This window comes from Phodopus roborovskii, unplaced genomic scaffold, assembly GCF_943737965.1.
Source record: "Phodopus roborovskii unplaced genomic scaffold, PHOROB, whole genome shotgun sequence".
NCBI classification, from domain to species: Eukaryota; Metazoa; Chordata; class Mammalia; order Rodentia; family Cricetidae; genus Phodopus; species Phodopus roborovskii.
In genome coordinates this window covers 66,497,183-66,518,527 of record NW_026126418.1, presented here as the reverse complement: position 1 = coordinate 66,518,527, position 21,345 = coordinate 66,497,183, and the positions used below count along the sequence as shown (strand labels likewise).

The window sequence follows — 21,345 nt, the reverse complement described above, 5'->3', positions numbered from 1 at the left end:
GGCCCTCAGCAAACCCAAATCTGACAGCTCCTTTGGCTCCCCAGGCTCTGAAACTGTGAAATCAATGTCTGCTTATAGCCACACGGCCTGTGTCATTTTGTTATTTTGTTCTCTGAGGAAGTGCCCCCAGAGTGCCTGGCTGATTGCCCTTAGCCATAGGGTCACAGGGCACAAGACCAGGAACAAAACAGACTGGAACTAATTCATAATGGGCAACCTGGAAAAAGTTCACAGAAGTCTCAATAGACCTACTGTGATCCTCCAACTTGGTCAAAGCCTAAACCGGAGACTTCCAGATGGATGGAGGCTGAGAAGGTGACTTCATGGGCCCTGGTGGGGGAGCAAAGTCAGGATAGGGAAAAATACACACACACACACACACACACACACTCACACACACACACATTCAGAGAGAGAGAGAGAGAGAATTACAAAGAAAGAAAGGACGCATTTTAGACATTCATAATAGGGGTGACAGGACAGCTGGGAATTACAGAAAGAGAAAACAAAAGGAAGAAAGCCAAGCACAACTCCAGCATGGTGGCCCCTGTTGGGGGACCCAGGCCAAGGGAAGCCAGGAGGCCCAGGTGCCAAGAGCCACAGGGTAAGCTCACAGCTCACACAAGCCTCAAATCCAGATGTTGCTGTTGTTGAGAACAGTTGCTTTTCTGGCCAGGTGGGTGGAGCAGTGTCCCAGCTCTGAGGGCTGTGGCCAGGAGCCATCCAGAGAGGTCAGGAGCAGGGAACTTCCACAATTCAGGGACCCCAAGTTGAACCTGCCACACAGCTCCAGGGTGAGAGCTTGGGAGGCAGCTATGGACAGTAGGCGGCTGGTGTGGAGAAGGTCCAATGGGCAGGAAGCTGGGCACAGGCAGAGAAGTGCATGGGAGGAGGGACTCCCACCCTAGCTGCCCAGAGCCCACCTGTCTCCTGAGAATTCTCTGGAGGTTCAAAGCTCTGAGCCTGGGACCAGAGGGTGAGTCAGCACCAAGCCTTGGGTGTCCCTCTGTGGACTCTGAGATCCCTGTGGGCTCCCAGCAGCAGCCTCCAGTTTAGTGGCCTTTGAAAGTAGGAAGACAGGTGCACCCCTACAGCTCTCAGCACCATGGCTGCTGCCCCACTCCCAGCACACTTGGGGACACTGCCCTCCCCTCAGCTAGAACTTTAGCTACTGCTGGGTGAAGGAACTGAGGAAGCTGGGGAGGGAGGGGAGGAGGAGGGGCTGCCCAGCACACAGACTGCAAAGCCAAGTGTGGCCAGCAGAGGCCCCTGGTAGGCTGTGATGACAGCTCCTGTGCTCATTGGTCCCATGGGTCAGCACCAGATAAATGGTAGGAGAGACAAGAGTCCACAAGCTCAGCTGACCCCATACTTCCCACACACCTGACCATCTCCAAATTCACAGGACCCAGAAAGAAGATGCAGCGATAATTTGGGTTTTTTTTTTTTTTTCTTGCCTCTTGTGATTCACTTTTTTTTCTTTTTCTCTGCTTTCATAGTACCTTTATTTTATTTTTCAATTATGTTCATAGTTTAAGTTCCTTGGTCTATTTATTTCATTTTGTTTACACATTTGTTTCCTGATTGAACAATCTTTTGTCTTTTCCTCTTTTGTTCATTTTTCCTTTTGATCACATAAATTTCCTCTTACTTCTAGCATACTTAATAGTCGTATTTTCTGTAGCTCCTTGGTTTTTTATTTTGAATTTCATAACGTTATTTTTTTTTAGCACGGGCTCAATATATTTGCCAATTTTTTGTTTTTCTTAAAACGACAGAAAAGACTCTACTTTTAAAAGGAAAATATACTTTTATACTTCATATCTTAAGATCTCATACAACTGATAAAATGTTTTATTTAAGTTATTTACATTTAAGGGTCCAGTTGACATTGGAAAAGTGATAAAACTTTAAGATTTTTTAGTACACAAATACAAATCTGTTAAGGGGGCTAAGGAAGGATGGCAAGCTTTAAAAAAGAAAAGGGGGAGGGAGTTCTTTTATGCCCAGAATTTGAGGCAGTTAACATGGCCGAAGCTTACAGTCCAAAGATCCAGTGCGGTGTGCTCAGGTGTTGCAGGTGCAGTCTGGAGGCGTCGCAGGCTCGCTGTCCGCGGCCGGGTTCGCACTGGTCCCTTCTTTGCGCACAGCCTGGTAGGGGTCCAGCTTGGAGACCAGCTTGGCGGAGGCCGAAAAGCCATTCCACATACAGTCCTGCAGGATAATGTTCTTCACGAACGTCTCGTCGTCCGGGTCGCAGACGAAGCTGTGCTTCACTGCATCTCCTGGCAGCTCGGGCACCATCTCCAACAGGTCTGCGGTAAAGAAGCTGTCATCGTCGTGTTCCCTGGGGGAGAAAGACGCGGCGACCGCTTCGCTGGGTGGTGAGTAGAGGCCGGCGTGGCCCGGGGACGGGCGCGGCGTGGGCAGCAGCTCGAATTTCTTCCAGATGTCCTCGCTGGGCGCGGGCGGCTGCGGCGGCTGCTGGTGCACGTCCTCCTCCTCATCATCGCACATGAAGTATGGCTGCACCGAGTCGTAATCCAGGTCCCGGTTGCCGTTGGCGAGGCTCACGTGGAGGGGCATGGTCGCGGCTGTGAGCTTGAGGGCCACACCGAGGGGCGCAGAGCTGGTGCGGAAACCTGGCGCGGTGCGCATCAGGCCCGAACCACTCCCCTTCCTACTATCCCGACAGTCCCTTCACCAGGCCTTGGTCTCGGTCTGGAGCAGAGGGAGGAGGCGACTGCCAGTCGCCAGACGCCACGCTCAAAGTATCGCGCCACCTTATGGAGAGAGGCTAGCGGCGCCGCGTCGTGCAAGCTTAGAATATATTTTCATGCATGTGTATAGCCTACTTCCAGTTTATCCTCACTCATTCCCTGCTGTTTTATACCCCTTCACCTCCCTTAGTCCTCTTGGTTTGCCCAGTTACTCTACTACTTTCATGTCATCTGTAGCAAGAATGATTTTATGCTTATAAAATCTAGAGCCGGCGAATGAGAGAAACAAAGATAAACTTGTCTCTCTGAAACTGATTTAATATGTTAATGTTCAATTACATCCACTTCCTGCAAATGACATGTTTTGCTCTTATTTATGACTGAAAATAATCCACGTCTTTGTTTCACTGTTGATGGGCACCTTGTTTCCGTAACAGTATTGTGAAAACTCCTGCAATAAACACATATACAGGGATGTCCGTGGATTACTGGCTTAGTGTCTTTTTTTAAAGGTTTTCTTAAAGCCATACTATTTTTTATATTTGTATTATTTTATATGTATGATTTGGCTGCATATATGTGAGTGCACTGCCCGAACACACATAGAAATAAATATTCTTTTTAAAAAGAATGAAGAATTTCATATGAAATTGTATGTGATTATAACCCATATACTCCTTATAGGCTTTTCTTGTGCTTTATTTCAAATAATTGAACTCTCTGAGGTTTTTGTGTTCATTTATTTTTCATTTTTAAATGAATTTTCATATAAGACATAGAAAGTTGATCTATTTCAAGCAAAAGTTCAAAAAGACCAAACAGTAGTTGGTGGCACACAACTTTAATCCAAGCACTTGGGAGCCAGGGGCAGACAGATCTCCCAGTTTAAGGCCATCCTTGGTCTCCAAGCAAGTTCCAGGACAGCCAGAGCAACAGAGTAACTCTGTCTCAAAGGAGAGAGAGAGAGAGAGAGAGAGGGAGGGAGGGAGGGAGGGAGGGAGGGAGGGAGAGAGAGAGAGAGAGAGAGAGAGAGAGAGAGAGAGATTTAACATTTTATGTTTACTGCTTTTTGTCTGGGTTTTCATTTTAATGACAACTTATTTAAATCTTGGGGAGGCTGTAATCTTTAATATTTCATTGACATGTAGTTTGAGAGCCACCAAGACAGAACATATAGCTAAAACTAAACAGCAACTCATTCTATCTTGAGAATTGGTTGTGTTTTATTCTTTCCCTGAGTGTCTCTCTCTTTACTCCTGCTGTATAATAAACTGTGACTCTCATTTGAGAAGTCCTTGCCCCCAATCTGGAGTGCCTTTATTCTCTTCTTGAACAGCTTTCTTTCTCTTTGAACTAATCACCAACTCTGCTTCATACTGGCTCCTCCTGGAATTCACTGCATTGAAGCCATGAAGCCATGTTTGGCCTGAGTCAAGGCCCTGGGTGGCAGCTCAGAGCTGTACCCCCATCTCTGTCACCATCTGGTATGGCTTTAGTCATCTATAGTTCTGGTCTGGTTGCTCAACCCCCTCACAGCCCACCCCTGAAAAAAAAAAAAAAAGCATTTACAGCCAAGCTAGTGAAAATACCTCCAAAGAGCACTGACTTTTAAGAAAGTTAGTTTGCGAGGTATGGCGGCTTAGCTCTTCTCTGTGTTTGCTCTATTTACAATCCATAGCCATCCTAGGCATCAGGTGGGCGGGACATCGTGGGGGTCAGTGCTACAGCTTGCCTGAGGGCACTCAAAATGGTCCAGCCTTTGACATACCCACGTAGGCTTTCCTACAATACAGCCTCTAACAAAACTAGGCTGTCCTGAACCCCCTGGCAATAGGATTGTTTACCTTTATACCAAGAAGGTTGGGAAAGCACCTAAATCTGCATGTGGTGTATGCTCAGGCAGACTTCTAGGGGTTCGTGCTGTCAGACCAAAAGTCCTCATGAGACTGTCTAAGACAAAGAAGCACGTCAGCAGGGCCTACAGTGGTTCCATGTGCACCAAGTGTGTCTGTGACAGGATCAAGCCGGCTTTCCTTATAGAGGGGCAGAAAATTGTTGTGAAAGTGTCAAAGCACAGAGCACAAGCACAGAGTCAGAAAACAAAATAAATATGCAGCTTTTTAAATAAAGGTCAAGGCTTGGTCTGTGAAAAAAAAAAAAAGAAAGTTAGTTTGCCATTACATGTTTGCTTTTGCTGGTTACCTGTAACATCTTTCCTATAACGCTTTGTTGTACCCTGATGACATTCTGCAGATGTACAGCTTCAAACAGCTGGACACACAGTGCTCAAATGCCACACATCATCCACAAGATGAACAGAGTTAAACTGAAGAACACCCCCGAGGTAAACTGGCTACCTGTGGTTGTCCATCCAGTTGTCAGCCTGATGGAAATTACCAGGGACAACAGCTTCTGAACATGCCTGTGGACAACTGTCTTGGTTAGATTAGTTAAGGTGGGTTTAACTGTCCACTGTGGGTGGATCCATTTTCTGGGCTGGGATTCTGGGCTCTATAAAAAGGAAAAATAAACTGACCACATTCACCAACTTATACAACTTTGGGGGGGGTTATGCATGTGCATGTGTCCGTGCGTGTGTTGTGTGTGTGTGTATGTGTGTTCAGGTGACATGGCCAATGTGTAGAGGTCAGAGGACAAGCAGGAATCAAGTCTCTCCTCCCACCATGTGATCGTGAGGCCTGAACTCAGGGTGCCAAGCTGGTTCACCCTCTGAGCCATCTGGCTGGTCCAGTCTATGCTGCTTCACTATGTATTCGATGTGGCCAGCCCCCTCTAGCTGCCACCACCTTGGCTTCCTCTTCGTGATGGACAGAGATCTAAAATGGTGAGCCAAAACACACCCTCCTGCCTTAAGTCACTTTTGCCAGAATATTTTATCACAGCAACAGAAAACTAACAAACTAATCTAGAGATTCAGTCTGTGAAAGCCTCCAGTTGCTTAAATGTAGTAAAGAAAAGGTAGCATTGGTACCAGCAGGGTCCCTATGTGGGTGAGAAACACACTTGCCATACAGAACCTGACCACTTGACTCAATCCCCAGAAACCATATGAACTGGATAGAGAGCTGCCTCTGTAAAGACAGACCACGGCTCCACACCTAGGCCATGGCTGATGCATATGTGCATGAACACTTAGTATAAAAATGTCATGTTTAACAGTGCTAATATGTGTATCAGCCCCTAACATATGATCAGACCACCTGAAAAAGTTTCATCCTGGTCACAAGAGGCCAGCAAACCACAGGGTGGTCGATTGGTCAGTATGGGTCAAAATGGGTTCAGAGTTCCAGAAGGAGGAAGTTGTCTCTGCCAAAATAAAGTCCCAGCTGCTTCCCTTCAACAGTAATGAAGCCCAAGAAGTTTCAGAGAAGGCTCCAGGGTGGGGCAGCTGACAGAGAAGCAGGCCCCTCTTCACTGTGTGTCCTGCTAGGGTTCTGCTCATTTCTCCAGGGCACAGTCACGGCTCCTGAGCTTTCACACCAGGTCCTCAGTGTCACGCCTACATCCCTGTCTTAAGAGAGGGCCAGGTATGTCTGTGGGATCCAGCCTAGCCTGGCCCTGCCCTCCAAAGTGTCCTGGATGCCTCAGGCCCCACCTGCCCCTGCAGAGTTGCCCCACCTTAGGAACACCCAATTGCTCCCAGCAAGAGCCAGGTTCAGATAGGAAAGGAATTCAGAGAGACCAGTGAATCAGGTGGGAATTAGGCTGGAGGGTCACTGAGCTGAGGACACTAGCCTGAGTGCCAACAGTCCCTCAGCAAAAGGTGACATTCTGGAAAGCCAGCTTCTAGTGGGGTTTGCACCTTGAGGCTATCTGTACTGATCACCTGAAAGGGGGGGAGGTCTTCTCCCTCATGTGGCCACCATGTCCCTGTTGGACAGAGAAAGCCCACTCCCTGATCCTTGGGAAACTGTGGGGAGGGCTGGAGTGGGCTGGTGGAGGCTGTGGCTGCTTCTGTCTTTCTGAGGGGACATGATGGAGGGAGGAGTTAGCCACCCTTGCTCCACTCTGTCACTGAGCTGGGCTTCTCAAGGAGGGGCCCTCCCAGAAGTTCACCAAGTCCAGCTGAGCAGGAGCCCTGCAGTGACATCCACACAGCCGGGCCTCCCCAGGACTTCTGAGACACTCCTCCAGGGCCTGGCCTGACAGTGAGTGGCTCTCCAGGTGGGGGCTTCTAGGACCTCATGTGGCTCTATGGGGAAGTCAGAAGCCATGCTCCTGGTCTGTCCTTGTTGGGCAATGTCGCTACCCTTACCCCCTCCCCCCCCCCCCCCCGCGTCTCTGCTGCCAGCAGAGCTCTTAGAGTCCACACAAGGCCCTTCACAGAGAGGCTGGGCCAGAGTCCTGCTAAAGGGCTTTATTTGGATTCAGGTGGGGTTAGGGAAGGTCAAGGCTTGGGGGGGCAGTGATGTCCCAGTCAGGTGTTGGAAGCAAAGCTTGCTCAGCAGATGCAGACCTGGGTAGCTGCTGTGGTAGAGAGAGGAAGAGAGATAAGTCCCCCACTATTGTGGGAGCAGCAGTCAGGGCAGGGTTGGCCCAGGGCAGAGATTTTTTTTTTTTTTTTTGGTTTTTCGAGACAGGGTTTCTCTATGGCTTTGGAAGCTATCCTGGAACTAGCTCTTGTAGACCAGGCTGGCCTCGAACTCACAGAGATCCACCTGCCTCTGCCTCCCAAGTGCTGGGATTAAAGGCATGTTCCACCACCACCCAGCGGGACAGAGATCTTATCCCTCAAGTTTCTGTATGATCCCTACTAGAAGCTGGGACCCTCTGAAGCAATCCCTGCAAAATTCCTATGAGTAGCCAGGTCTCGGCCTTCTTGGAGAGAATGGAAAGGACAGGGCAAGGCAGAGACTGGGTCTAGGAAAGGTCATGACAGTTAGGAAGGACCACCTCCCTAGTGGCCACACTGTCCATGTGGATGGGATGAGGCCCCTACCAATTCTGAGCACAGCATTCTAGGCTTTTCCACATTCCTACAAGTGGGGGCGGGGAGGGGAGACTCACCCTATTTACTTTCTGGAACACACTTATCTGTAGAAACCAAAAGAAGCCCAGGAGTGAGAAGGGTCCTGTAAGAGGACCAGACCCCATCACCCCTGCAGCTCAGACCCTCCACAGCCAAGACCTGAAGCAGGGCCTGGCCAGCCTGTGAGAGGTGAGGGGACCTTGAAGGTACAGTACCGAAACTGGGGTTAGAAGGAGAGCGGGGTAGACAGCGAAGCAGACGCACAGGAGATTTGGAGGGACACAGGGACAGAGAGTCTTCTTCATAGCACTGAGTTATGGATGACACTGAGGACATGATGGAGACAGCACACAGTCACAGGGCATACAGACAGAAGCATACAGACAGACCTGGTTTGGGGACAGTGACACTCAGAGGTGGCATAGGGGACACAGGGAGAGACATGGGCAGCCCTGCTCTCACCACTCAGCTCTGGGACCAAGATGTTTTCCTCTTTGAGTCCCTTGTGCCGTACGAATTTCTTAAATTCTTCCATAGCCTCTGGGTTTTCCTCGGGGTTTCTCCCTGTGGGGAGGTGGGGAGGCATGAGGGTGGGCTCAGCTCTGCAGAGAGTCAGGGACAGAAGGATGGGAGCACTAGCCAGCACAAAGGTTGAGAGAGGACCTTGGCAGTGGACAAGGAACTTAGGTGTGTGGACACCCAGACACTGAGGGACCCTCTGGCCCAAGGAAGAACCTCTGCTGGCCTACAGAATTATTTCACAGCCTGTAAGAGCCCTGAATCTCAGGGACACAAGGCTGTTCCCTGACCCTGGAGGATACCTGTCTATGTACCATAAAGGGCCTCTGCCAAGACATTCCCTTTGAAATCGACCTGACCCTTGACAGATTCCCACAATTGGCATCTGCTGGCTCCAGGGGTGGGAACCTCTCCTGAGTTCTCTGATCTCCAAAGGCCACAAAAGTCCCATCCCCACGGTTTCAGCCACTTTCCACTTTGGATCTCACACATTTCCTGGACAGCACCAGAGGCTTCGTGGCCCCCAGGGCCAGGCACGGCTGCTGCCTTTCTCACAGCTACTGGAAGCAGAAACTAGGGATAGGATGTGGGGTTTCCATGGCACCTCACCTATGAGTTTTCCTAAGCCGAATGAGTTCCCATGGTGAGTGCTTTCACAGTAGATGATGTAGTGGTCCTTAACAGGCAGCTCTATGATATAAACAAACTTCTTGCCATGAACTGCACGTGAACAGAAATAGATATTAGTGTCTCAGCCCTGGAGACACCATTGGAAACCATGTGAAGGAACACCTTGAAAGCCCTGGCTTTTCCATGGTTCTCATAGTTACACAGGAGACATTTCTCAGGAAGCTGCCAAGCCCAGCTAAGGAGTTCAGAGAAGGGGGCTGATGCTGGACCCAAGCCTGAGCATCTCACTGCCTGGTTTTCCTAGCTTTAACATTGGTTTCTCTTGGGTAAAGAGCTGAGCTAGGCAGGGAACCAAGAAGCAGTCAGTTTCTATGGTTAACCAGCCAATGACTTCTAGTATCTGGTACATGAAAAGTGAGTGGATAGCCTGTCCGAGAAGCTGGACCAGGCAAGGACCCATGCATTCAAAGTCTTGCCACTGCAGGAGACCCTAAGATACAGGGGACTCACAGGCAATGTATTTGCCAGGCTCATTGGTTTTCTCCATCACGATTTTAAACTCATGACACCAACCCTTCTTCCTGTAAAACACAAGTGCACAGTCAGACTACTCTCAGCAACATAGCTGAGGCCTCTCAGCTCTTTTGGTAGATCAGCCCTGGTCAGGTGATCCCCTAAATTCCATGTCCCAGATTTACAGTACTGCTTGGGACTGTATCCCCTCAAAGGCATGGATCTTTTAGTTGCCTGGACTCAAATAATGGATAGTGAGGGAGAGACAAACAACTACAGAGGCCCATGGTAGGGGTCACGTACCAGAATATAATCTTGGCCTCCAAGTCTCCTTGTTCCAGGGCTGTCACCTTCACAGGGAAAATCTTTGAAGGTACCTTGTGACTGGGTAGGCTCTCATTGTGTATTATGGCCTTTGGGTACCAGGTGCCAGAGTACTGCAGGAGACAAAGATTTGAGTACACCCAGGTCTGTCCCTGATTCTATCCCAGGCTCCAGCATATGGGTTAGCACATGAATAGACATCCCAGAGCCCAGGCTGCAGCCACTGACATGGGCTAACCTCGTATATCCCAAGACCTTTGGTCAATAAAGAGATGCCAGCACTTAGGCTACCCAATCCCATTATGGTAGAAAGTGTGTGCTCCCCATCCCAGGTATCTGAACTCTTGAGATGTACACCTCAGCACTGGATGAATGCCTTTGCCTATGAGGCCTTGTCACTTGAACAAGGACACCTCACCAAAATCTGTTTTCCTATTCTAAACCATCTTCAGGAGGATCCCTGTCTTCTGGTAGAATGGTGAAATCCCAGGTATGACTGCTCAGTGCCAGGTCAAACTCAACCTTCCAGGAAACATCCTGCACCTCAGCTCTAACCTACCGACATCAAGCAGAAGGCCATGCCTTTATTCTATCCCCACCCATTGATTTTTCCCCCTCCTCACATCCTCATCGCCATCTGGTAGAATTTCCTGTGCCTTCAGGACAGCCACCAGCCCCAGCAGCAAGAAGGTCAGGAGCAGGCTCTTCATCATCAGTCGCTGGGCTCTCACACAAGGCAGGTCACCTGGAGAATGTCTGCTCTGGCGCCTCACAGGGTGCCCTTTATATCCCCCATGGCCAGGGATGTGTGCCCACTTGGCACTGGCCACATCCCTCCTGTCCTTCTATCATGGCCAAATCTACATCCATCATGGAGGTGGAAGGTTGTTGTTGTTGGGATCTGATGAATATCAGCTCAATGTCACCTACAAATGAAGAAAGACACACAATGCCCTGCAATGTCTGTGTCACCAAGAGTTGTGCTCACAAAGGACCCTGCGGAAGGCGAGTGACTCGGGTGCAGCGAGATTGGGCAGGAAGAGAGAGTCAGGGTATTCTTCCCATCCCTGCCCTCCATCTGCCATGGCTTCCCTGAGCTACATCCCCTGAGACCTGGCTTCTGACCTCCTGCTGCTCAGAACAGGGCTGGGCTTCACCCCAGAGAATGTTAGCTAGCTCCCAGATGGCTTGGGCCCTGCCTGGACGGAGCCCTCTTCATTGTCCTATCCCTGCATGGAATCCCCACCTGGACCTTCCTGTAAGTGGGGACACAAACTCCTGACTCTAGTCAGCTTAAACATCATCAGGGTAGACCCCATGCCACACTAGGCACACCATGACCCTGACCCCCTTCATTCTGCACTGAGGCCAGCTGTGCCCTCTGAAGACCACTTCTTACTCTCAGATGTCTTGGTCCTTTTTCTCTGACTGACCAGTGCCCATCTACTCAACCACCAGTTACCATACAATTTCCATAGTTCACAATTTTAAGTTGGCTGCATGAACATTTCCAGCCACACAGATCCTGAAGGAATCTGTAAAGAGGGCTTCAGCTCCATGTCCCCAGGGGGATTCATCTCCAACTAAGGGACTTAACCTTCTGCTGTTCTTGTCATCTGAGGACCTGCTGAGAGGACATTTTCAGAGCCAGGGCTGCCCTGGTACAACTGAGGTCCATGTGTGTTCATTTCTTGCCATCTTGTGCCCTGAGGTGCGATGATGAACCAGCATCCATCACTGCCTGTCCTGAACCCACCCCTGTGCTGCTGCTGAACTTGGTTCCTCTGGAGTCCACAGCTTTCTCCTCATTAGCTCTGAGCACTACAGGCTCTCAGCATGGCCAGATCTCTTTCCCCTTGGGTAAATTATGCAAGAGGCACTATGACTTCATGTGACAGCCTGTGTTCTGAGTCCATGATGTCTGCCCTGGCTGCCCTGTCTTCAGGCCTTGGCCCAGCTTCCTTCCCGGTAGGAACTCTGCCTTTCACCCCCTACTCTACAGTTCCTGAACTTGGCCACCTGCCCTGAGACCCAGAAGGTCAGCTCTGGAGAAGGGTTCAGTTCCTGTGTGGGTGTCCACACTTCAAGGCTCTGGAGATGGGTGCTGGTCCCACAATGGCATCTTTGTGCCTGCCTGGACCAAAGGTGGACAGGCTCAAGTATCCACAAACAATCTATGAGCACTCTCTGACAAGCCCTGGCTTGTGCGGAGGGGCTGGCATGGCCCAGATCACAAGCTCACTATAGCAGGAGGCCTGGTGTTCTGGGTGTGAGTGGGCAGGGCCAGTGCTCTTTAGGACCAGAGATTAGGAAGCAAGGTAGTATTTCCATGTCTTGGGAGAAGCTTCTCTGTACTTGTCAGCTTGTCCTTCATTAGCATGCATGAGTCATTCCTCTCAGCACCTTACCACACAGGCACGTGTGTCTCAAACCATGAACAGGAGGAAAACAATATGCACATGTGATTGACACAGCCAGGGACAGTCTGCTGCTGACTTGTGCTGTGACTAAAAGTGCTGAAAGCCAAACCTCACAGCCCCCAGAAGCTGTGGGAGATTTTTCCTGACACATCAACAGCCTCACAGCTTCCCAATCTGGTTCTAGTGCCTGCATCTCTTTCCATGTTTCTCTAAAACATGTACTTGGAGAGCAGAGGTGAAATAAATTAACATACTTCGATGTTTGGATCTGAAGCGTCCTCCACAGGTCCAAATGTTGAAGACTTATTCCCAGCTAATGGCACTATTTGGAGGGCTCGGCAGACAGAAGGCTGGTAGAAATGAGTCACTAGCAGCGTGTCCTTCAGTTAAATCTTGCCCTGGTCTATTCTTAACAGACTCAAAAAGACAAATTTTGCATATTTTCTTTCATTTGAAGAATTTACATGTAAATATGTATACATATTACACATATGTATGACATGAAAGTACAAGGGTGACCATTTGCAGGAAGGCAGAGTTTTGTGGAAGGACAAGTGAAGATAATAGAAGCTGGAGAGACAAGTATCACCAGTTTTCTCTCATGAAGAAGATATATTTATCTCACTCAGGCACATTTGTTAGGATCTATTTCAGAGCTTTGTTTTTTGTCTATCCCACCAAGCTCTAAACACATCAAGTCGTCCAGGGCATTCAGTCCTACTGGTCTCAGTGGGCCCCAAATAGCTGTCTATCAAGATTCAGACCTGCCAGAGAAGACAGTCTTCCTGCTTGCTAGGAAGCAAGGGTGCTGTCTATCAAGATTCAGACCTGCCAGAGAAGACAGTCTTCCTGCTTGCTAGGAAGCAAGGGTGCCTTTCTCCGATTGCTATCCTCTGTCCTGATCTACCCATCCCTGACCCAGGCAGATACCCGGGACTGTAGCCACACCTTTTCCTACCAGGTCTGAACCAGGCCTTGTAGAAGGTATCAAACCCTCAAAGCACCTCCTGCAGCCTCAAGCTAGTCTTTAGAGCTGTCTGTACATTTGTATTGTTAATTGTTCATTACATAAACCATTCCTGTTCTATCTGTTGTGCCATTCCGTCTCCTGATTGAACCCTGATTCATGTAATTATAAATTATTTAAAAGGTCATAAATGTTATGGGGAAAACCAAATGGAACAAGTTGTTCAGAGAGTGTTGACATGGAGGGGGCATTTGTACTTTAAGTTGAATTGTCTAAGCCATCTTCACCAAGGTGACATTTGAGCACGAAGCTGACTACAGTGAAGGCAATGGTTCAGGAACAACACAGAAGGAACACAGGGTACGGACCTTGGGAAGAGAGCTGGCTGGTTTCAAAGGCATCTACAGCAGATGATACCTGAGAAGACTGGCCAAAGACCAGGTCACCAAGAGGGCAGGTCTACCAAGGGTGTATGGACATAGTAAGGACATTAGCTTTTTCTCTGAGAGGAGCAAGGGGTCCCGGAGGATTTTGACACAGGCAATAAGTGGCACAATTTTAGGATCCTTTCCGGTGTTGTATTGGAGGTAGAAAGTATAACAGCAGGGGAAACAGCTGGAAAAACTACAATGATCCAGGCCAGAATAATGGTGTAATATTACCTATCTGGGTTGAGGGGAAGAACAAGGCATGAACTTATATACCCACCACAAATAAGGAGCAAATGGGAAAGAATCTTCAAAATCAGTTTTATATATTGGACCACAAACAGTGAAGGCTTTGAGTCCCCAGGATGACGTATATCTGAGGTCAGCCTTTGCCACAGCATCCTTGAGCTGCAAGGGATTTGAACACCAAATAGAATATACGCAACAGGGCAAGGTATCTGGCTGAAAAGGAGATAGTCGTGGTACTTGGGGACAAGAGCAATGATTGCGATATGTGAGAGTCAAGCAGGACACCCCCACTTGCAGGAGGAGCCCCAGAAATATGCCAAGGGTTCCACAAGCAGCCGAGGAAGTGTCAGACCACAGAGAAGAGGGAGTAGCTCCTCACATGAGAGAGGACAACCTAAAGTAGAAAATAATTCTAAGAACTACAAGGAGAACACCCAGCAACATGTCAATGGATTCCTGAAGGGATCAAGACAATTCAAGACAATTCAAGAGGGAAAGGACAGCTTCAATATGTCCCTAGGACAATTGACATCCACCAGCAAAAGAATAACTCAGACTTCACACCATTATATAGATTTACTTGAAATGGACCTGGCCTGAATACGGAAGTTAAAACCAAAACAGAAAGCACAAACCTCTAATCATGGCTTTAACAATACAGAAAACAAAAGGAGTAAGAGGCAGACTGGACTTCATTAACAGTAGTGTGTACGACTGGTGGTCATCAAGGGACTCTGTGAAGGAGATGGAGAGATGACTCAGTAGTTCAGAGCACTTGCTTCTCTTCCCAAGGACCAAAGTAGATTCCCAGCACCATCAGATGGCTCACAACTGCCTGTAACTCCTGCTCCAGGAAATCTGACACCCTCTTCTGGCCTCCTAGGGCAACCACATTTGTGTGTGTGCCTATACACTCACACAGATACACAACCTCCTGCAAATACATACATAAAAATTAGTAATAATAAATACTTTAAAGAAAGACTTGGAAAAAATTAAATGGCAGGATATAGACTGTAAGAAGTGCTTGCAAATTACACATCTGATGAAGATAGGATGTCACTAATATGTAAAACACTGGTAGCTCATAGATAAACCTAATTAATAATGAACAATGGATTTAAGTAGACCATACTCCTTATAGTAGACCTTTCTCCAGAGGAGACATAAAATGACCAGTAAGAGTATGTTAGCAATTAGGAAAATTTAAATCAGCAGCACATGTGTATAGCTGTTTCCTCTAAGACTAAGACATATCCTGTACAGTAACTTGTTAAGATACAAGGTGTTAAAGGATAGGTGAAACAGGATGCTCTAAAGGAGATGAAACATTTCATCCTACAGGGAAGCTCCTTAAGATCAGGAAATAAACAACTTAAAGAATTCAGGAAGTCCCAGAAACTGACCAGACACACTAGTCTCCTTCCCAGAGCAGATATAATCTGTAAGGGCTGATGGAAGATACGCTGCCAACCTGGGCTGTCTGGAAAAGTCTCAGGTCTACTGAACTACCTAAAAGGACACTCTCCAATCTGTTGAGTTGCCTAGAAGTTATGTAGAGTGCTCTAGGTTTTCAGCTTTTGTGAGCTATCACCCATGCTAGGGTGGGTTTTTGTGATGCAGCTGTCTCTGAGTCATTTCTGCTTCTGTAAGTGAACCCAATAAAACTCACTGGTCCACCAAATTGGACTTTGAAGATATCCTTGCTTTGATCTGTCCTCTGCCCCCTGTCTGGGAGGAGTAAGCATGTGTTCATGTCTCCTCAGGAAGAGTGTGACAAGACAACATGAAATGTCACCTCAGTGCATTGTGGTAGAATCAAAGTCATGCCATAACCACTAAATACTTCATGCTGCTGCCACCATGCCTTCCCTCAATTAAATGGCTTTTTGTTGGGTATTTTCTCATAGCAACAAGAGAACTCACAGATGTGTCTGTCATTGAGATGCCCTCACAACAGTCTCCATTGGTAGACGCCTGATAAGCACATGCAAAGCTTGGGTTCAGTGCTCAGACCTTCACAAATCCTTTTATTCTTTTTTTCTCCCAAGCCTACATATATTTTAAACCACACTGTAAACCTTTAGTGCTTTTCTTAATGTGAATCTGTCTTTACTGTAATCTTTATCCTTTTTTTGGCACCAGTCTTTATCTGGTAAACAACAACATTGTTAAAATGAAAGTCATAGTTGTTTTTGCCGCAGTTTATCAAAGATGGCGGCTATTTTACCGCCAGCAGTGAGAGCTGTGCTCACCGCCTTGGTCTGCCATCCAGCAGCATGCTGCCGGCTTGGAGATGAGGTCACTGCCATTGCCAGTTCTCATACATTCCATTAAATTGTTAGCAGAGCTCTTTAAAAGCTTTGCGGGGGTTTTTTTGCGGCTTATGCTGAGTCAGGAAATCTCCCTTAAAGGAGCCACACAAATCTCTGCTTGTTTCTAGCAAAACAAAGTCCAACCGAGAAAAATGCTGCTTGCTACCAAGAAGTCTTGCTTGTCTTGCTTCTTTTGATTTTAAAATCCTTTTTAATTTTTTCTTAAGTTTAAGTGGAAGTTCTTTGCCCCACATTGGGTGCCATAATGTTACAAGTAGGTTCCCCCATGCCCGGCCTGGGCCCACCGCCATGCCTGTCCCAAATAACACACAGAGACCCTGTATTAGATATAATTCTGTTGGTCAGTTACTTGTTTCATATCGGCTAGTTCTGTCTTAAGTATTAACCCATTTCTATTAATCTAAGTATTTCCACGTGGTTTCATCTTACCGGAGAGTGGGCCTGGAGGGTTCTCCAGTCTCTACATGCTGACCCTCCTTACTACCTCCTCGAATCCTCCTTGTCTCCTAGTCCCACCTATCTTGCTTTCCTATTGGCCAACAGTACTTTATTCATTATCCAGTATGAGATACATATTTATAGAATGACATCTCCCATCAGTGGGGTGAGCAGGAGGCTGGAGCTCCAGCCTAATAGTCCTATCAAATATTAAGAGGGCTGATGAAGCTCTTCTCATGTGTGCTCTGTGCACTGTCAGGCTTCCCAAGCATTGTGTGGACCTGTGAGTTAAGTACGCATAGAAGTACTGAGCAGATGTGAATGCTGGGGTGGTTTGGGTGCCAGAAAGCAGGGGCCATTAAGGCTAATGGTGGCACTGACTATGACATTGTTGATCACTTCACACAATCTAGTCCTCCCCCCTTCCTCCAACTCAGACCAGTGTCCATGCTAGCTGGTAATGACACACCCACACCACTCCCAGCTCCAAGGAGGCCTTGATTGATACACAGTAACCTGACCCTCTGTCTATGCTGGGGCTGGCCAGAAAGACAAAGGGAAACACTCAGGATGTCTGAGAACCCCAGAGGAAGACCTGTGAGAGAAGCCCACCAGAGAACCCTCGAACAAAGTCAAGAAACATCCAGGTCCCACATGGCACCATAAAAGCTGACCCAATACCTAGATTCCAGCCCAGAGAGCAGGGGCTCAGGCTTTGGGCTAAGCTTGTGAGGCAAGCAGTGCCCTGTATGGAGGCTGTGTGACAGGACGGCTGTACCACAAGGAACAAGTAGGGTGATGTGGATGTCAGGGAAAGGGACGTGCAGGATAGTGAGGAGCTCAGAATGGCTACCTGTACAGTCACAGGCAGCAGCAGCACTGCCAACGCCAGCCGTGAGGAAGTAGCCATGACAGCAACAGGATGTGTCTTTAAAGCTGTAGCAATTGACCTTTCAAACATCAGCAAAAGACCTACCTGCTCATCATACTGTGGACCTTGCCCAAACAACTGTGCAGTGCTTTCCATGAGAGCCAGCCTCAGATCTGTGTCATGCTGGCGTCAGCTGGCTTGGCTCTTCCACAGGGAAGTGGTTATCAGACAATGTATTCCCTTTCCTGCTCTCACTGGAGAGCCAGCCATTCATTCTGTTTTCAGCTGGCTTAGCCTTCTTGAAAAGATAAGCCTGGAGCTTGTTCCCAGCCTCAGGCTCTGATGCCAGGCGCCTCCCACTGTTGGGTGCCCTGCCACAGAGATGGAAGCCAGAGGCTGTGGCTTCTGGGACAGGCATCCTGCCCTGAGTGTTTTCCAGACCCACAAATGTTTAGCATGTGCCAGACTCCATTCTTTTCTGTGGTTCAGTGAAGCCCTTCCCCCTGCCCACACAGGTTCATCTACTCTTCAGTTGATGAGCATGGACTCCATCGTGAGATTATCGGGAAGCATGCTACTGTGGACCTTCGCAGAGGTTTTCATATGGACTTGCATTGTCAGTCAGTGTTCCTAGATACAGATTTGCCCGGTTACAGGCAAGCCCGACGTTTGGAGAGCTGGAAGGTTGCTTGGCACAGTGGCTGCACCATCTCACAGTCCCACAGGTAAAATCTGAGGGTCTCCATTTCTCCAGGGTCTTGACAGCACTTGCGGTTGCTCACGGTGTTAATATGAACTTGAAGATCACCTGTAAATGTTTATAAAACCAAACCAAAAACAATCTCACCACAGTGACCCAGTAGATTCATATATTAATGCCATCTTTGACTTTTAAATATGAGTGATTCCCTGTAGCTTTTGTCTCTGATGACACCAAGACCACACCCCTCCTTTCAGCTCTAGCCTTGAACAATAGCTCACAGCCTGTGTTTATGTGCCAGGAGCCTCTTCCCACCTGTGAGAGGCCCACCCTGCTCTGGAATGCTAAAGATAAAGGTTCTCTTGAGTAAGGCAGACACACAGGAGGTCCTTAAGGGCTCTTCCTAGATCCATTGAGCAATGTAGACAATAATTCCCCCAGTGGTCATTTCCAGAAGTGCAGTCAAGTTTTCTATATCAAGAATCAAAACCCTCAGCTAGGTGTGGTTGCCTTCCAGGGTATGTTGCAGAATGTATATTTCTTTTCTTTTCTTTTCTTTTTCCTTTTTTCTTTCTTTCTTTCTTTCTTTTTTTTTTTGGAACAGCCCAGGTGATAAGGATTGTTTCTGCAGCCCGGGACTCCCTGCTGGGCAGATTCACCAGGCTGGTCAGCCCTACTGCAGGCTAGATAGTCACCCTGGCTCATGCCCCTGACAGTAGTGTCCAGCAACACAGGGCTCAAAGGGAAATCCACAGAGTCCTTACAGTGACTTTTTTATCTGAGGGGACTAGGGAAAAAGACACACCCTCTCTTGATGATTTCCTTCTTTATTCTTCTACTGTATACTTCTCTACAGCTTATATGACCCAAAAAAGTTTTTTAGGAAATATATCAATTACAATGTGATTCCATTCTATTTTTTAAGTGAATGATTATAATGAATACAGGTAAAAACATGTTTAGTCCCCTATATGGCTAAAACAAAGTCATCCCAATAAATCGCATACATTTACATCTAAGTAACTTGTTACAGATTAACAGAGCATGAACAAACAGAGGATATATTTTCTCAGCTATTTCTTTTGCTGGTGGGCTGAATATTGCGTTTACAATGAAAGAAATAATTCACTTTATTACTTATCTTGAAATCATAAGAAAACTTTAAATCTTTAGGATGCATACCCACTCATCAATAGTGTTTTATACCAGGAGATTGAGGGCAGAAATAGGTAAAAGGAATTAATCATTACCTTTGGTCATCAACCAACCCTAGCAAGAAAAGTGTGTCAGCTAGTAACAATTGGGCTGCTTTGTATTTTTCCCTGACCTTAACAAGTTCCTCACTCAACTATGTTCCTTTTCTATAATTTTGTTGTACCCAGACTCTGAACCCTTCAAACCACAAGGAGACCAGATCTGATGTAAAAGCTAAGAATCTGTTTAATTTATGAGTTAGCTCAGGTCCTCTGTCCCTCCAGCATGGTGGATGGAGTAGAAGGGACCCCAAGCAGCAGTGGGACAAGGCATATATTGGAGTAGAGCAAGGGGAATGTCTGGGGGTCCACTAGTTGCATAGTAAAAGTCTCAGGATTGGTTGCACCTCCAGGCTGGGAGAACCTGTCCTGAGTTGATTAGATGCAGCTGCAGAAAGGTTGCTATGCCTAGAGGCCATCTCAGGGCAGTTGCCTTCTCTGCATTCCACTGCTATCAGTAAAGAACATCCAGAGCCTTCTAGCTAACTTCTGATTGGTTCCTTGCCACATGGAGGGTATCTAGCAAGGTCGGGCAAGGTTGGGGGCTCAGCACATGCTGCTGAGTCAGGGGCTTATGAGTTGCTGTGTCTTTCTGCAGCCTGTCATGGCTGCCAAAACAGTGGACTTGGGAAGGGTCTGGGCCCTTCAACTTTAGATTGTCTTCTTGGGTTTTTCACCTCAAAGCTTTGTTTCAGCTATGATGCACTCCAAAACCTGTGAACACATCTCCCAACATTAAGGTTAAAAGAAGTTAAGCTAACTGGGCTACTGGGACTCGGTTGTTTTTCTTGATCATTAACCTAAGCCACAGTCTTTACAGCTCCTCAATAGAAACTCATGTGTCCTAGCTGTGTGACACTTCCTTGTTTTATTTTTAATCATCAAAACTCTACTAACTAACACCATTATTATCAGTTAGACAGTACAGCTTAGGGAGAAATCATCTTCATAACAATCCACATGTAAAAACGCCCAGAAGAACAGAATGTTTCCATGAGATAGACCACACTACAGGCAGTGGGGGGGGGTGTCTCCCTACACCCATCCACACCATGCCAGATACCAGAGAAAGATGGCAGCAGCAAACATTTGAAGGCACAGCAGAAACAAAAGACATTGGAGTCTGTGGTCTCCGGGCCTTGCCAGTCTGAGAGTTACCCATCAGGGATTCCCTTCCTGGGGGCTGACACCATGGCCACTGGCATCTGGCACTATTAAGCTTCCTGCTGTAGTTCCCTCCCTTGAGATTCATCAGCTTGTCTCTGGCTCTGTGCAACTGCCAGGCTTTCCCCTTAGCAAACAGAAGGAAGATTTCCTAACAGATGGCATCCAAGTCACTGACCCAGCAGAGACTTGGGTACCAGGGCCCATATAGGGACCTTCTGGGACTAAAGGAAGACTGACAAAACCTGTGTCTCTGCCACTGTGACTTTGGGCCATGCCCTACAGTAGACACCAAGATGCTCCTTGTTACCCACTACCCCAACCTAGACCTCCACAACCCAACAGTGTTGATTGTAATTGGAAAACAGAACCTTCTAGACATCCAGTCTTTATGGGAAGGGCAGGAGTACTGGAAAGCCCCTCCTCCATTTCGAGCTAACATGGCAGGCTCTGCTCTGAGCTAGAGACAGAGCAAGTAGGAAGTGTATGTGCATTTGTATGCATACACATATGTGTATGGATGAATATGTATGCATGTGAATGATTGTGTGTATCATATGTGTGTATATATTATGCTTGCATTGTTATTATGTACATGCATGTGCCTGCGTAGGAGTTCAGGTGCACGTATGTAAATTCTGCATATATGCATATATCCTGAGGAGTATGCAAGTATGTAATCCACTGTGAGTGTGCCCTGTGCACAAGATGGGGTGTGTGCCTCACGTATGCTAGAGCATGTGTTGGCATGAAGCTCTGCATTCTCTGCCTATACATCATATGTGCTAATGAGACTGTCAGGGTGCAATGTACACATGAACAT

The 21,345-nt window shown here is 47.6% G+C and overlaps 2 protein-coding genes across 2 annotated transcripts; both read right to left on the bottom strand.

Moving 5' to 3' along the window:
• Window positions 1-1,825: 1,825 nt before the first annotated feature.
• LOC127222615 (protein B-Myc) lies at window positions 1,826-2,760 on the bottom strand. Its single transcript, XM_051184859.1, has one exon. It carries the CDS (start codon window positions 2,656-2,658, stop codon window positions 2,068-2,070), a length of 591 nt encoding a protein of 196 aa, XP_051040816.1. The 5' UTR covers window positions 2,659-2,760; the 3' UTR covers window positions 1,826-2,067.
• Window positions 2,761-7,834: 5,074 nt separating this feature from the next.
• LOC127221913 (odorant-binding protein 2a) lies at window positions 7,835-10,497 on the bottom strand. Its single transcript, XM_051183861.1, has 6 exons — window positions 10,320-10,497; window positions 9,676-9,809; window positions 9,370-9,440; window positions 8,839-8,949; window positions 8,078-8,274; window positions 7,835-7,930 (listed from the first exon to the last, which is right to left on the bottom strand). The coding sequence occupies exons 1-6, from the start codon at window positions 10,407-10,409 to the stop codon at window positions 7,835-7,837; spliced, it is 699 nt and encodes a 232-aa protein (XP_051039818.1). The 5' UTR covers window positions 10,410-10,497.
• Window positions 10,498-21,345: the final 10,848 nt, after the last annotated feature.